This window comes from Lactuca sativa, chromosome 5, assembly GCF_002870075.4.
Source record: "Lactuca sativa cultivar Salinas chromosome 5, Lsat_Salinas_v11, whole genome shotgun sequence".
In the NCBI taxonomy this organism is placed as follows: domain Eukaryota; kingdom Viridiplantae; phylum Streptophyta; class Magnoliopsida; order Asterales; family Asteraceae; genus Lactuca; species Lactuca sativa.
Genome location: NC_056627.2, coordinates 306,810,119 through 306,826,223, shown reverse-complemented (window position 1 = coordinate 306,826,223; position 16,105 = coordinate 306,810,119). Strand labels below are relative to the sequence as shown.

Here is a 16,105-nt window from a genome sequence, read left to right as displayed (position 1 = left end):
GAGCTAAAGCCAAGTCGACGGTGTATGGTTTTCTAGATGAACATATCGAGACATGGTACTGGTCCAAGTGTGTATCGGTACTGGAATGATGTTGGCTATTGATGAGGCCAAAAAAAGCATTATGTTTTAGGTGTAGTCATGCAATCGATGTTGTACTAAAATACCCTCGAATGACAACGTATTATCTTGTACGTGCATGGTCAGAGTAGTGACAACGTCAAACTAGGGACAATGTTACAAGTAGGAGTCGCGCCCCATTTGGTTCATTGGGTCGACTGGTCATGCTAGTAGTAAATCAGGTCTTTATTTGGGGAGTGTTAGAAATTAATAGACCCAAGTTAGTGAGGGGCGTTATTAGTAATTAAATAGAAGCAATAAATAAATAATTACTACGAGGAAAGAATGTCTAGATTAATGTATATATGTATATGTTAATATCAATCGATGAACAATGCATGGATCAATGTGTTACATGACTTGACATTGTGTATGTTTTGTTTCCAAGCTTATGTGCTTGAGATCGACTCACTGTGTTGATGTTGACACATGTTTCTTGCCTGTTGTTATGGATTTTCATTGGTACATGGAGCTTGATCATTGATGGTCTGGAGAGGTTGGGTTCTTACGAGTAGTTATAGTCCTTTGAATAATATATATGATACCAGTTTGAGACTTCTTGTGATGTTTCATTTACAATTGGCTTTTGGTTTTGGTTTTGGTTAGATTTTTACAATTATGGATTTTGATTGGTTATTATACCTCCCCTAACCATTGGCAGAAACGCCGAGTGGTGACGGTGGTTACATAGATCATCCAAATCATAGAGCACAAACCATAACTACATTTTTATAAATAAATGATGTCTGTTATAAAGAATAAATGAAACCTATATATCTTCAAATCGATTGTCCTTCCTTGCGTTGATCCTTACTCCATCCTAGGAATACATACGGTTTTGAAAACTTGAACTTGATGTTGGTGAATTCACAGGATTTTAGATAAACATAAAACAAACTCTTTTAAAAACTTTTTAGGAATTTACATTGATTACGATCATTTTACTTATGTTCCTTATTTCCTATACTTTACTATATTATCTCTTCCAAAATTCCTTGTATCTTGTAACTTGTAATTCTTCCGAACACTTTGGATTTTTTTGTTATATATTCTTTTTAGGATATTCTATTAATCCTATCTTAGTATCTTTATAGCATATTTTACCATTCCTGTCTTATTATCTTTATAGGACATTTTACTAATTCTAACTGACTATCTTTGTAGAATATTTTACCAATCCTGTCTTATTATCTTTATAGGATATATTACCAATCCAATCTTATTATCTTTATATCTTAGGATATCTTACTAATCCGAAATAATTTTATTAGCTACTTGAAGGCGTCCCTTTAGGTACTCAGATCTCGAAGGTTGTTGGAATGTATTATCATGCGCTCCCATAATCGAAACAGTAGACTAATAATTCCCATGCACGTCGCTTCATTGGACATCAAATAGTGCTTGTACAATAAATAAAGTTATCTTGTCATGATTGTAGCTAGCAATCGCATGTGGGGGTTTCAAACCCCGTATAGATCTGTACATATCTTTCTGGCTCTCGCACGATTAACAATTATAGGTCCATGGTAGCTAAATTTGATTAGGCTAAGGATGAATAATAACAATTCATTAATGTATTAACCTAATTATCTTTCTTACTTAGTGATTTCCTATAACTATCACAATATAAATCTTTAACTTTATATTTGATAATTAATATATATATATATATATATATATATATATATATATATATATATATATATATATATATTATTTTGCCTTACATTTATACCCTAATTATGTTTAATTTGAAACAAGATATTTAGGCAGAGTAATGATAAGGTACAGTGCATGTCCTTATAGTTGAACACCATTACTTCTAGGTATTGTGTTATCCTAGTGAATTAGTTATTATAACATCTATGTAATATCTCTTCCTAGACTATCAGACATCATAACACTTAGGAATAATGTATGCTTACATCTAGGTATAGTATCTACGATTACATTATCCTTCGGTTTCATGCTTTATATAACTATTGATATTTATAGATATAAATATATTTTCATAAAGTAGTTTGATAAACATGTATCCCCCGTCCCCTCATAAAACCTTTAAAATAGAGAATTGGTGTCGTGAACTCATCTTAGTAGTGAGATCGGGTATATCCTTGCTATTTCATGCTAAGTGTCGCGCCATTGAGGGCGTTTTCGATATATATATATATATATATATATATATATATATATATATATATATATATATATATATAGAGAGAGAGAGAGAGAGAGAGAGATTTTTAGGTGTGAAGAATTCAGAAAGTGAGCACCTCTATTTATAGTGCCTATGCGCGTAGCGCACTTCATGCGCGTTTTGCATTGGCTTGTGGCTCCATCCAAGGCTTGCTATGTGTGGCTCTTTCGATGGTCCAGGTCTCCCCAATCTTGACGAATCTGGGTGTCAGACGTACACGTCGAGCATGGCACGCACTTGGCTTGTAACTCTAAATCTTTTATACAAATTCATATCTTCCTTATATGAATCTTGTTTCTTACCCTCTTTATATATTTGTATAGCTCTCTACTACTACTACAACTTTCCTTAAGGTTGTGTTGCCAAATTGTAACTTTTATTTTTAACCTTGTATTTTATGCTTTTCTAATAATCGTATCTTCTTTATATGAACTCGGTTTTTTACATTTTTCCTTTTAAAGTTATGATCTCTCAGAGTACTACGATTGTCCTTCTAGTGACGTTTGCCAAAACTCAACCGATTTCTTTATATCATTTTGACGTTAATAGTGTTATTAACACGATTAGTTTTTACTTTTTATAAAATCATAACTTTTCCAATCGGAGTCATATTTTTACAAAGTTTATATCCTTGAGACCACTTTCTTGTGCACTTTCCAAATACACTAACCATTAGTAATAGCGGTATAACTTTCTGGTCACTCAATTTTGACCCTATTGACCATTTTCTTATTTAAAAATCATGGTATATCTGATAATATTCTCCCATAATATGAAAAAACTCTATTTTCTATTATTTTTCGATGCTAATCTCTAATGATAGTTGTTGGCAGGAATTTCCCAGGTCACACTCTCCCTTTGTCTTAGTAATTTCGTCCTGAAATTCAGACCTCAGCGTAATCTTATTAGGGGAGACTGATTACTTACTCAGGGATCGACCCTTTTCCTTTTGGTTACGACAACTAAGTCTCCTTTTTATTTCTACCTCTAATTTTGTAACTTCATCATTAGATTCTATCATTAGTCTTTTGACATTCTATTTGATTTTTTCGTTATTTTACACCAAAAGGAAACCTAAACCTTTTATTTTAATATTGGTATGGATTTCTGGAAGGATTTCTACGTTTATTTGTCTGTTCCTACTTGTACTCAAAAGTAGATCTCTCTCTCTCTCTCTCTCTCTCTCTCTATATATATATATATATATATATATATATATATATATATATATATATATATATAAGTAAAACTTTGAGGATTTCCAAACCCATTTTAAGCTTAACATAAATTTTGTATGGGGCTTTTGCCCTTAACCTAACACCCAATATTTCTTATATTGGCTTGGTGGACTCCTTGAAGCACTTGTAATATGATCTGGTCTGTTGCAATTGTTAGACCTAAATTCCCCACATTTTCCCAAATGATGAAGTCCACAACTATTACACAAGGGGAGTCTTCCTAAGTATCCCCTTGGTGGAGTGGGTGATCTCTTACGAGGCTTCAATTCCTATTTTTCCCTCCATAATGGTTGACTAGATTTCCCCTTGGTGGTTCCTTCCTATTTGTTTTGAGTTCTTCGGACTTCTTCTTACTCCTTTTTGAATTCTGGATCAAATGATCCTTGAGATTAAAGGTTAAGTATTTTGCATCCTCATAGGTACTGGGTTGGTGTGCATGCGCCTTGCTCCTAACATGGGGAGATAGTCCTTAAAGGTGTACATCGATCTTCTTGATCTCTTATTCGACCAATTCAAGGCATATGGTGACTAGGTAATCAAAGTGTATGGTATAGAAGGCTAGACGTAATTCCTTTGTGATAATATGACTGAATTCTTATTTCGATCATGCCAGGTCAAATGAAATTCCCTTGTCATCTGATTCTTTAGCTCTTCCTAGGGGTTCGATAGGCTTTATCTACGCCTAAAGCCTTGACTTAGGAATTCCACCAGATGAGAGCTCATCCCATGTACGTTCATGTTGTGAACTTAACTCTATGTTCATTAGCACACTAGCTCTCCATTTCCTTTATCCAGTGGATTAAACTATACACCTTTATCTCCATATAAAGGTCTTGGTTTACTGTTAATGAAATCCTGATAGGTTTTTGTCATTTGACCATATTCCTTTTGCTTCCCTCTTCCCCACTTGCTCTAAGGTTCCCTAACACATCATTGACTTGACAATGAATCATGGTCTGAATGGTGGTTGGGTTAATCAATGTTAGCATTGAAGGGATCTTATGTTGAAATGAAAACAACTAGGTTATTTTTCAATCCTATTTCTTACTAATGGGGTTGAAATCGAGTCCTTATGTGTCTTGAATTACTAGGAATAATTTATTTCCTCTATTATAGACAGCCACTGTTTCCATCCTAGCAACCAATCTTCTTGCTGCTATCTTTTTTCCTTTTATGTTATAAACATTTTCCTTTACTGCTCCATAATTTCAAAATAAATTAAGCCTTTAGGGTTTTTAGGGTATAATATAATCTGAGGGTTAATGAAAAGGGTATATTTTGAAATTTTAAACAGTGTTTGACATGTACACAATATGCACCATGCACACATGAAATAGATGAGCATTAAAGTGATTTTTTGGCTTCATCTTCAAACATTCCTTTCCCCCCCCCCCTCCTCTTTTGTCTCGATCGGGCCCCACTCGCACGATGTGCAGACAATGCGCTTGATCGCAATCTTCGATTTTTGCATTTTCTTTGACTCCTCAACTTCCAAGTATCATCTATACTACTCCTAACTTTGTATATTGCTTAAATTTGGGTTTTAGGGCTTTTTAGCAATTTTTTTCGTTTAGGTGGATTTTGGAAGCATTTCGTGAAATTGACTATTAATTTTGCTAGCTATACTTCCAGTTTTAATTCCTTGATACTTGAATGTATGCTAATTCCATAAGTTAATCCTCAATTTTAAGTTTTTAGCTTTTGAAAAATTTCCAAATTTTTTAGGTAAATCCTCTTATTTGTGACATTTATGATGAAATGGGTTACTTATCTGCATCCTAAAAGCTTAGTCGAGCATCCCTATAAGTTTACTGTTGTTCGTCGTGTTCTTGGAGCAAGTCGCACAGAAGCAAGTGTGTTGTGTGCACTTACATTCAGAACACACTTTTGCGCCTGTTGTCCATTTCAACGCCTTATGCATCATTTATCTTATCTAACTCATCCCCAACTGCCTTTTGTCCATTTTTTTACATAATTTTCGAGACGAGGTCGAAAAGTTGCTGGTCTGTTACCTCATAATCGGCCATCACATCTATTCCTACAGTTCCCCGATGATCTTGTTGATCAGAGTTGCTTCGTCTCTCGCCCGATTGCTCTTCTTTCCAAGAAGATCAGTGTTCCTCAAGCTCTTTCTTGGAGAGCTATGAATGAGTCTAGGCCTAACTCACTTAAACACAAAAACAAACATACGGAAGGCAATGTACCTATTGATTACCAGCTTAGTGAAGGCAAGTAGGGTATCGAATACAGGAAACGGTAAACAATCAATGTTATTACTAATATTATCTTGTTTTAAACAATTAATTAAAGAAGGGATTTTTCTCTAGTTTTACAAGACAAGAAACTTAAGCAGTTACTTTAACACTTAGAAACGAACAATTAATGACTAAAAGAAGAAACAAAAGACAACTAGATTCACTAAGATTCAAGAGACTTCTGTTTAGTTTCGATTCACTTATTCATATGGTTGATTTTGTGGCAAGTGTAATGGATTAAAATATTATCAATCACCGATTTCTAATGTGATTAGGTTCATGTTCACTATTACTAATCCTTTAGCAAAAAAATCAATTCAAGCAATGATTAAGTGATTAAATCAAAGAATTTACTAGTGTTCAATTCAAATCAAACAAGACTTGTAATGGTAGTTAATTAAATTGCTTGGTTCAATTAACTCATATATGGTTGGTCATCATACATGCTCACACATTAATTTACTTATTTTCTAATTAACCCCAGGTTATGTTCACAACACTAGTTTCACACCCCTAAACTTGAACGGCGGAAACGTTCGGGGGCAGATGAATTCATGTACAGTATCACAACAATTGCATAATAGTAATCAAAGTATAACAACCATGAATTGATAAAGTATAAGCTTTTACATATGTGTTCAAATCATTGTATATTGACACCAAAATATATAACAAAAGTTAAAAGGCATGAGTCTATAATACTCTGTCTTATCAAAAACTCGTGGATGTACCTGTTTACCAATTTCCTAAGAATACAAGTAGTTTTGAAAAGAGTGTCAACATTTAAGTTGGTGTGTTCATAAGCATGTTTGTAATTGAAATTTGTGGTTTGTTCCTCGAAAATGTAAACATGTTTTTCCCAGAAAATCCTATATTTTCTATTGTAATATGTTGTGCTCAAAACATGTAAATGTTATCGTACTCTGATATAGTATGATATAGTTTTAATCCATATGACACCATGAAAAGTATGTTTTCTCTATAATAACTTAGTATTCTGTATTTGTACTTGTAAAATATTGTATTATAGTTTTAATATTTAATAATTCTATGTGAAGACGTTTACTTATTCTTACACTAATCATATTGTTCAATATCAAATTGTGACTTATCATAACCATGTTTGATGACCTAAGATGGCCTGAACACGACGTTCTTTAGGTGTCGCTATCGGCACGACATTTTTCACCACAAGTCTGCCGGCCTAGCTGTTGCAAGCAGCTCTGGTGCGTGATTGTCAGTCCCATATAGATTTATACACAAGTGTCATGCTCTCCCTCTAAGAGACTCTGGTTATAATTTCAGGACTTGGTTGGTACTCAAATAAGTACTTGAAGTATGTCTCACAAACGCTATATTGATGATTGTGTATAAAATAATGAAAAGTTACTTTGTAATGAATAAACCGTAAGTATATCTCATAAACTATATTTAATATAGTTTATATGTTTGTTTCTGTATTATAACCTGAACTTGTAAAATAGTATGTTTGTTCCATAAATTATACCTATTATAGTTTATATGTTTGTTTTTGTATGAGACCCCAAACTAGTAAAGTAGTATGTTTATCCTAGTAAAAAAGACAGTTAAAAATTATTTGAATAGTTTTGTTATTGACACAAGATTAAGATTTCCTTGTGTTTTACGTGTATTCCCTCCCTCCCTCCCCCCCTCCCCCTTAAAATATAGAAAGATAGTGAAAACGTAGGGGTATGAACTCACTTGATAAAGGTGGTGATTCGGACAACAGTTCGCTTCTAGAAATGATTTTCCTTGATGAAACCGAGAGTTTTTGTTGAAAACCGGACTTTGCGAGGGCCGAGTTTCAAACCAAAAAGACTCCTTTCTCGGGGACTTCGGGTGCTTCGGGGCTTTCTTCGGGTGTTAGGGAGGTTCTCGAGGCTTCCGGGGGGGGGGGGGGGGTAGAATGGCTTGAGAAGGTGTAAAGTATGAAAAAATGTGTCAATTAGCAACCAAAATTGGGAAGATCCGCACCCTTTATATAGGGGTCCGAAATCTCGCAACCATGGACACGCGTCAGACCCTCGCAGGTGGTACGTGGCTCGCTTCGGACATGCCACGACTTGGAACACGCGTCGGATCTCGGAGGCGGTTCGCTTCGGACGTGTCACAGCTAGGACATGAGTCGGACATGCGAAGGTGTAGGGCGACGTGGCTGATTCTGAACCTAGCATATGCGAAGGACTTCAGATTTTGTGCCCCGAACTTCAAAAATTCATAACTTTCGCATACAATCTCCATTTTCGACGTTCTTTATATCCACGCGTAAGTGAGACCATACTCTACGACTTTTGTTTTGTCACTGTCGGCTAATTTTGATTTTATTTTTAATATTATATTTTTAACAGGCCGGAACAGAAAAAATCTTTTAAAAATTCATAACTTCTTCATCCGACGTCCGTTTTCGTCAGTCTTTTTACCGTCGAAGTACTATTGACGAGATATTCAATTCTCATTTAGCTTGTGTCGGCTAAAAATTGTTCGATCTTTAATTCGAATTTCGGGTTGTATACTGTTGTGCCGATTTTTAGAAAGATCATAACTTCCTCAAACGAAGTCAGATTTGGACGTTCTTTTTATGCACACTCTCGATTTAACGTGTACTACAAATTTCATTTAGATACCTAAAGCTAAAAAGCATTTTATTGTAAGTTCACTTTTTACGTCACACAGCGTCGTGCCGTTTCCGTCACGAAACTCCGATAAGTCCTAACCTCTTCGTTATAACTCAGTTTTCAGCGTTCTTTATGTCCCTAGAATCCTTGTCATGACCACTACAATTTTCTTAATATATATCAATTTTATCAAACATTTTATTTTTGAGTATCATTTTTATGTTAATTTATTACATCTTTATAAATAATTAAATGCACATAATATTCAAATAGTTTCTTTTTATTACTTTAAAACTAGTTACAATGGTTGACCTAGATTATTACATTGACTTAAATATCGGGTTGTTACAACTAGGCTTATAATCTTGTTCACACAAAAATCATAAGAGGCAAGCAATCACGCAGATGTTCATACAACTCAATATACTTAGTAATTAACAGAAAATAATTTTCATTAACACATAAGGATCTTTTGACAAGCTTATCATGATAAATAATAGCCACTCATTCAACACATAGTCATAAGATCATCTATTCTAAACGAAAGTATGTTGTTTTAGCCCACAACTTCAGCAAATAAAATCATAAACTCAAAATCTAATGTTATAAACATGATTCACACAAAAGAATTAAGCAAAGTAATGATTAATTTCCTTTGATCTCTTTACAAATAGCCTCTAGTCGAATTATGAGTTCTAAAGCTTCTTGAGAATGTCTCTGGCCTCCAAAAGTCGCTAAAAACTCCAAGCCAACGTTAGGGTTTCGAACAGAAACGATCCTTAAATAGATTCTGAAAATAGCCACAACACGTCGTGTTAGAGAACCCAAAAACGCCGTGTTCTTCATTAAAATCGGGTGTACGGCAAGGCACTATTCTGTTGAGATTTTCTACACCAACACGTCGTGTTTTAAAATAAACGCGCCGTGCTTTTCATCAATTTTATCTTCTTTCTTCAAAATCCAAAATCCAAGCTTCCAATCACCAAATCCACTTCTTTTTTCCTTCCGAGCGTGTCTTTGTTGCTGAAAATGAAATTTTAAACTAATTAAGTATCTTATGTTCAATATTTGAGAAAAAAAACAACAAAATGTATTAAGATAATGTATGAGTTTTATAACTAACTATGCCCATATCGGTATCCATTCCTTACTCGGGTCCTACGTGATGATAACGGTCTTGAGATATTTACTTGCCAAGGATGGCATCGGGTTCATGGGATTCGGGAAGTGATCTACAAAGAGCTCTACTGGGATTTCTTTTTGATAGTCTGCTTCGACAAGGCGTCAACGAGGTGAGATGACCGATTAGTCTTCTCTTTTCGCTTGGGAGGTGTATCACTCTCCTACAGCCTGATTGAGCTGAGGAGACGTGTAGGGAATCATACAACGGAGGAGACTATGAGTCCTCATTTCTATGCTTATCTTGACAACTACATTACTAAGCAACCATGTGAGTACGACTACCTACAGGTCCAGGGTAATTAGGGGACCTATGTTTCTAGGACAGCCAATGAGAGTGCCTTTAGATCTCCTATTTATCGGGTGCTTCATGCATTGGTCGCTTCTACTATTTGTCAATACAAGGAGTGTGACAATGTTCCTTTTGGAGACCTCTTTTACATGCGGTGTGTTACTTAGATTGTGGTTTGCCTCAATCTTCCCTTTGTCCTTACACTCTATTTATCTGGTATGGCTCTAGGTTCCATGCCTTCGAGCAGGATTTACGATGGTCATTGGGTCACTTAATTGGCCCAATCTTATAAGGTTGATACTAGCGGGATGGTTCCTATGCTTATTAGAGATATGGGAACTATTGCTCTAAGTAAGATGTAGGTGTTGGTTCGAGGAGTTTGTCGGTAGTGGAGGGTTCTTGATGATGATGTCGTGGATCCGATTAGACTGGTGGAGCCGCATCATATCCATGAGCTTGCCTTTGAGAGGCGTCAGAGACGTAGGCATTTCGAGTCTGATCATCCGGGGCTGACTCTATGTGATTTTATGTAGCATTTGGATGGGATATAGGAGTAGAATTGTTGGGTTATTGCCTCGGTTGTTGGGGTAAGCCAACACCTTGGGATGTACCATCCACTTTTTCCTCAGGCAGGTCTTGTTGTTCCCTTCATGCTCAGCCGAGGGGTGCTGGTCATGATGGTGCTGGCACTTCAGGTACACATATTGGAGATACCGATGATGATAGCAAGGAGAGCACAGAGGATGAGGAGGGCGAGTATGAGAGCAGTGACGAGTAGGTGGGAGGGTTGATGCGTTTGGTTTGTATTTTGATACTTACTTTTACTTATTTTGTAGGATATCTTTTGATATACTTATGTATGTTTATGGTTTTGATTTGTATTGTATATGTATGTATGGTTTCTGTTTTATCAGTTATCGAGCCCAAATTCAGTTGATGTATTAGTTCAGTTAAGACTAAACATAGGTGATCAGACTAGGTTTAGTTGTGACTGAACCTTTACATACTGAATCAACTTAGATAATTGACTTATATATATTGCGTTCTTGATTTGTATACTTATTCAGAATTGGTGATTATTAGTGTTTTGAACTTCTAGGCTATCAAATAAGGATTGTCCAGATGAGAAGTATCGGATGGCAGGATCAATATAGCATATAGTCGTTCTGAAATCCAACAACCCAAGAGATAGTTCAAACTAGTCAGCTCTCCCATAAGCAGTGTATCAATATGGTAAATTAATAGTATAATTTTTTTTATAGGTTTTAGGAAAAACCTTATCGAAGTATAACTCCTAAGCTATAGTCATAATTCCTAAAGAATTTCTAATTCGCTATAGCAAGTAGCTTTGACACCATTCTGTCACACCTCTCCCGGCCGTCGGCGGAAACGCTGAGCGGTGACGGTAGTTACATAGATTACCCAAATCACAGAGCACAAATCATAACTACATTTTTTATAAACCAATGATTTCTATTACAAGGAATAAATGAAACCTATCAATCTTCAAGTTGGTTGTCCTTCCTTGCATTCATTCTTACTCCATCCTAGGAATACATGTGGTTTTGAAAATGTCAACTTGATATTGGTGAATTCACAGTTTTTAGATAAATATAAAATAAAATTTTTTGAAAACATTTTAGGAATTTTTACAATGATTATGATCATTTTACATATATTCCTTATTTCCTACACTTTACTATATTATCTCTTCTAAAATTCCTTGTATCTTATAACTTGTAAGTCTTCCAAATACTTTGAATTTTTATGTTCTATATTCTCTTTATGATATTCTATTAATCCTATCTTACTATCTTTATAGGATATTTTACCGCTCAGGTATTTTACCAATCCTAACTTACTATATTTATAAGATAATTTACCGATCCTATCTTATATATATATATATATATATATATATATATATATATATATATATATATATATATATATATATATATATATATGTAACATGAAAATAACTATACATTCATTTATTAAAATTGGATGCCTCAGAATTTGCGCAGTGTTTCGCCTTAGCAATTAGCTTCTCCTTTAATGTAACCTATGTACAAATGTCACTAAGTCGTAATCTTATATTCTTGGTGACTAATGGTAGTATAATTTCCTCACTAATTCTAGCGTCTTTATCAAGATCTATAAAGTAAGGAACAACCAAGTAGCATAATATCGGATGTAGGGTTTGTTTGGTATACAAAGTATACTATTTGGAAATCCCACTTTAAACACCTCATTAAATCCAGCCTAGATATTACTCCTGTAAGTAGATCAATCAGTCTAAGGACTTGGAATTACTAATAAATCTTATTTATAGATTCATAATAAGACTATGATTATAAATATAACTTACGCTTGAATTAAGATAACTGCAGCTTAACTTACAGAGATTTCTGACGAAAGCTCAGATAGTTCCCAAGCAGAACTTCGACTTGAACGCTTCTAACTCTTCAACGACTTAGGGATTCATTAAAAACATTTAAAATCTATGGGAAAATCGGACCAAAGAGGAATGTTTTCGGAGAGAATAGTTCTGATGGGTGTGAGGGAGAATGAGGGGTTGCATCCTATTTATAGAGATAATTTTGATTTTGCATGTCGCACGTTTAGAGGTGTGTGCCACGCACCACCAACCACATCATTCCTCTCGTCTTGTGACATCTGTCGAAAATCTTGTGGGCTACGCCCACTTGTCAGTGCGTGACGCACACTACACTTTCTCAGATTCCAAAAACTTTGAAAAATCGTGTCTTCTTCATACGAACTCCGTTGTCGATGTTCCTTATATCCACAACTATCGATGTGATTTACAACTTTCATTTAGACTCCATCGGCTAATTTTCAGTATATTTTTAAAAGTGATATTTTTTTTAGGCTCAAACTCTTAAAGTCCATATAAAAATCATTACTCTTCCATACGACATCGATTCTCGAACGTCTTTGTATCGATGAAATTGTATCTACGAGATCTTCAACTCTCGTTAAGAGTGTTTCGGATAACAATCAATTGATTTCTACTTCAGTTTCTGTGATGCGTACTGTTGCGCTGAAACTTCAAATAATCATAACTTCCTCATATGAAGGTAGATTTGGATGTTCTCTATATGCATGGGTTCGCTTTTACGGCTACTACGAATTTCGCTTAGATTATTTATTCTAAATAATCTTCTATCAAAAACATCTATTTATTTCCGTGATGAATAATTATCCTTTTATTCTTTAATCATATAGTCGTATCTTGCTGGCGTTATAATAACGCCATGAACACTAACCCCAAATGGTGTTATGGTATAAAATGTTTTAGCGATAACAATAGGAAAACCATGCCTTAGACTCCTTTATAACATCCACCGATCCATCATGGGAAATGAGTGTTACAACCACCACCACACCCGCCACCACTACCACCACCACTGCCATCACCACTACCACTACCGTAACTAACACCACCTCCACCACCACTACCACCATCGCCACAAACGCCACCACAACCACCGCTACCATCGCCGCCATCACAACACCTGCCACCACCACTACCACTACTGCCTTCACCACTACCGCCACAACCACCATTACTGTCGCCACCACCATCATTACAATCACCTACCACCACCACCACCACATCCACCACTACCTTCACCGTCACCAACACTAGCCTCGCCACCACCACCGTTACCACTACCACCGCCACTACCACCCACACCACCACTTTTGCCACCACCACCGCCATCGTCGCTACCACTAGCACTATCACCGTCGCCACCAGCACTGCCGCCGCCACTACTACCATCTCCCACAACTACTATTGTCGCCGCCACTACCACACCCACCACCACTACCACCGCCGCCACCACTACTTCCATCGCCACCGCTGCCACAACCACCATTGTTGTCATCACCACCACCACTACCATCAACCACCCGCCACCACCTCCACCGCCACCTACACCTCCACTATTACCACCGTCACCACTACTTCCACCGCTACCACCATCACTACTGTTGTTGCCACCACCATTTCCATCACTCACCACCATTACCACCGCCACCACCACCACCACCCCCGTCACCACGATCATTACTACCATCGCCACTCCAATAACTTTATAAAAGACTACTACCACCACCACCGCCACTGTCACACCCCCGAACCAGACGGCGGAAACGTCCGGGGGCTGTCGTGACTCAATTGAATACCATAACATTGAATATATATGAAACAAACAACATTCGTCACCATTCATCAACATAATACAACCAGTAGTGTTTACATGTCATACATTGTTTGAGATATTACATTTCCAAAAATTAATATTGTTTGGTTCATTCAAAAATAAACTGCAACCGTCACTGAGCGTGATTTCCCTTGACTCACTGGTTTCCTGAGAATACAAGTATTTTGAAAAACGTCAACATATGAAATGTTGGTGAGTTCATAAGTAGTGTTTGAAATCGAATGTTTATATTGTTTGAAAAACCACCAGAAAATCCGATATTTTCTGAAAAGAAAAGCTTTCAAAAACGTTTGTGAAGATCCATAGGTATGCTTGTTTGTTTCTATGCTTGCAAAAATTGTTCATTTAAGATGTATGCGTTTAAAATCTGTATGTGATAGAAACCCTAGGGAAACCCGATGTCCCCCTAGTTCTTTTGAAATCCGTTGAGTTGCGTTGAAACCATTACAAAAATAGTAGTATCGGTCCCAAGCGACGTTGGAAGGTTCTCGAGCATTGATTATTTACTACAAACCCGCATTACACAAATGCCCGGTTTATAGATATACCAACGATTCCCGAAGGCGTCGTCAGTACTAATCACGTTATCCAATCGCCCGGACTATGAGTGGTCCCACATCCGAAGAGAAAGAGGTCACGAAGACCCCGGTAACTCTATTAACCGGCTGGGGAAAAATGTGTGCGAGGGGTCCCCGACCCGCCTCGTAAAATGTGTAGACTTTTCTAGCAATACCATGGCCCTTGGGGTCCAATGATACAAGCCATTGAAAGTCACCCTACGTTGTGCCAAGTCGGTAAAACTCAACACTTCGTAGTAAAAAAATGTCTTCGGGCCTTAAGATCAGGTCATTGGGCTAGCTAGGCCCAACAAACAAGATTTTACACTTTTGGGGCCCGAAGATGGTGCGTAGACGTCTGTGCACACTCGTATGTATGTGTATTACCAATCGTTATTTGTATGTATCAAAGAGTTAGTAGTTGTAGATTTCCATTGGCTCGAGACCGAGCCAATTCGTTTAGCAACGACTTTTGGTATTGTAATGAGTTGTATTTCGTTGGTAGTCGAGGTATCGTTATTTGATCAAATTGTACATAATGAATCAGCCTTGAGATGTTTCTGTTTTCAGCCCCTCATTATTTGTAAAATTTACATTTTCAACCCTTTTATTTCAATATTTCCCGGTTTGGTCCTTAAACTATTTTTCTTGACATTTTAACACCAAAAAGTATTGAAATTAACATTTTCCAGCATATTTTTCATAGAAAACAGTTTAAGTCCCTGAAAATGCAGTTTTTCTCGGTTTTAGCCCATCTTTTCGCAATTTTGACAATTTTGGCCCAAATTGGAAAATTTTTGCAACTTTGGTCCCTTTTAAATTTAAAAAGCATTTTAAACCTTTGAAAAGGGTTTGGGACACTTATAGTCCACTGTTTTACAGAAAGTTACAGTTTTGGCCCTCCAAAACAGAAAATTTTGCATAATGGGCCTTATTGGGCCGAAATTTGCATTTTTAGCCCAATAGGCTTGAAATTTATGTTTTTAATCCACCAATTGAGTAAAATTCCAGAAATAGCTTTATTGAAACTGTTTTGACACATTTCAACCATCAGAATCTGTAAAATGTCATTTTGGGCCCTTAATTTTGTATTTTTCACATTTTTGGCCCAAAATGTGTGTTTTTAGCTTAAAGAAAATTGTTGCTAACCACTTGGCTATTTATCTAGTACCACTTATTATGTAGGAACATATTTGAAGCTAATATCATAAAACATGAGTTATATCTCGGTTTTGAGGGGTTTAATGGCTAGATCCAACATTAAAACACATATAAGCATACATATAAGCATGGAAATCATACAAGGCATACAAACACATATAGATCTACACTTTCACTTGTATTCCCCCCCACAAAAACTCTTAAAAACAGAAAATAGGGG

The 16,105-nt window shown here is 36.2% G+C and overlaps 1 protein-coding gene across 1 annotated transcript; it reads right to left on the bottom strand.

The window, feature by feature from the left end:
* Positions 1–13,531: 13,531 nt before the first annotated feature.
* On the bottom strand, positions 13,532–14,020 carry LOC128126068 (glycine-rich cell wall structural protein 1.0-like). The gene has a single exon (XM_052763794.1). It carries the CDS (start codon positions 14,018–14,020, stop codon positions 13,532–13,534), a length of 489 nt encoding a protein of 162 aa, XP_052619754.1.
* Positions 14,021–16,105: the final 2,085 nt, after the last annotated feature.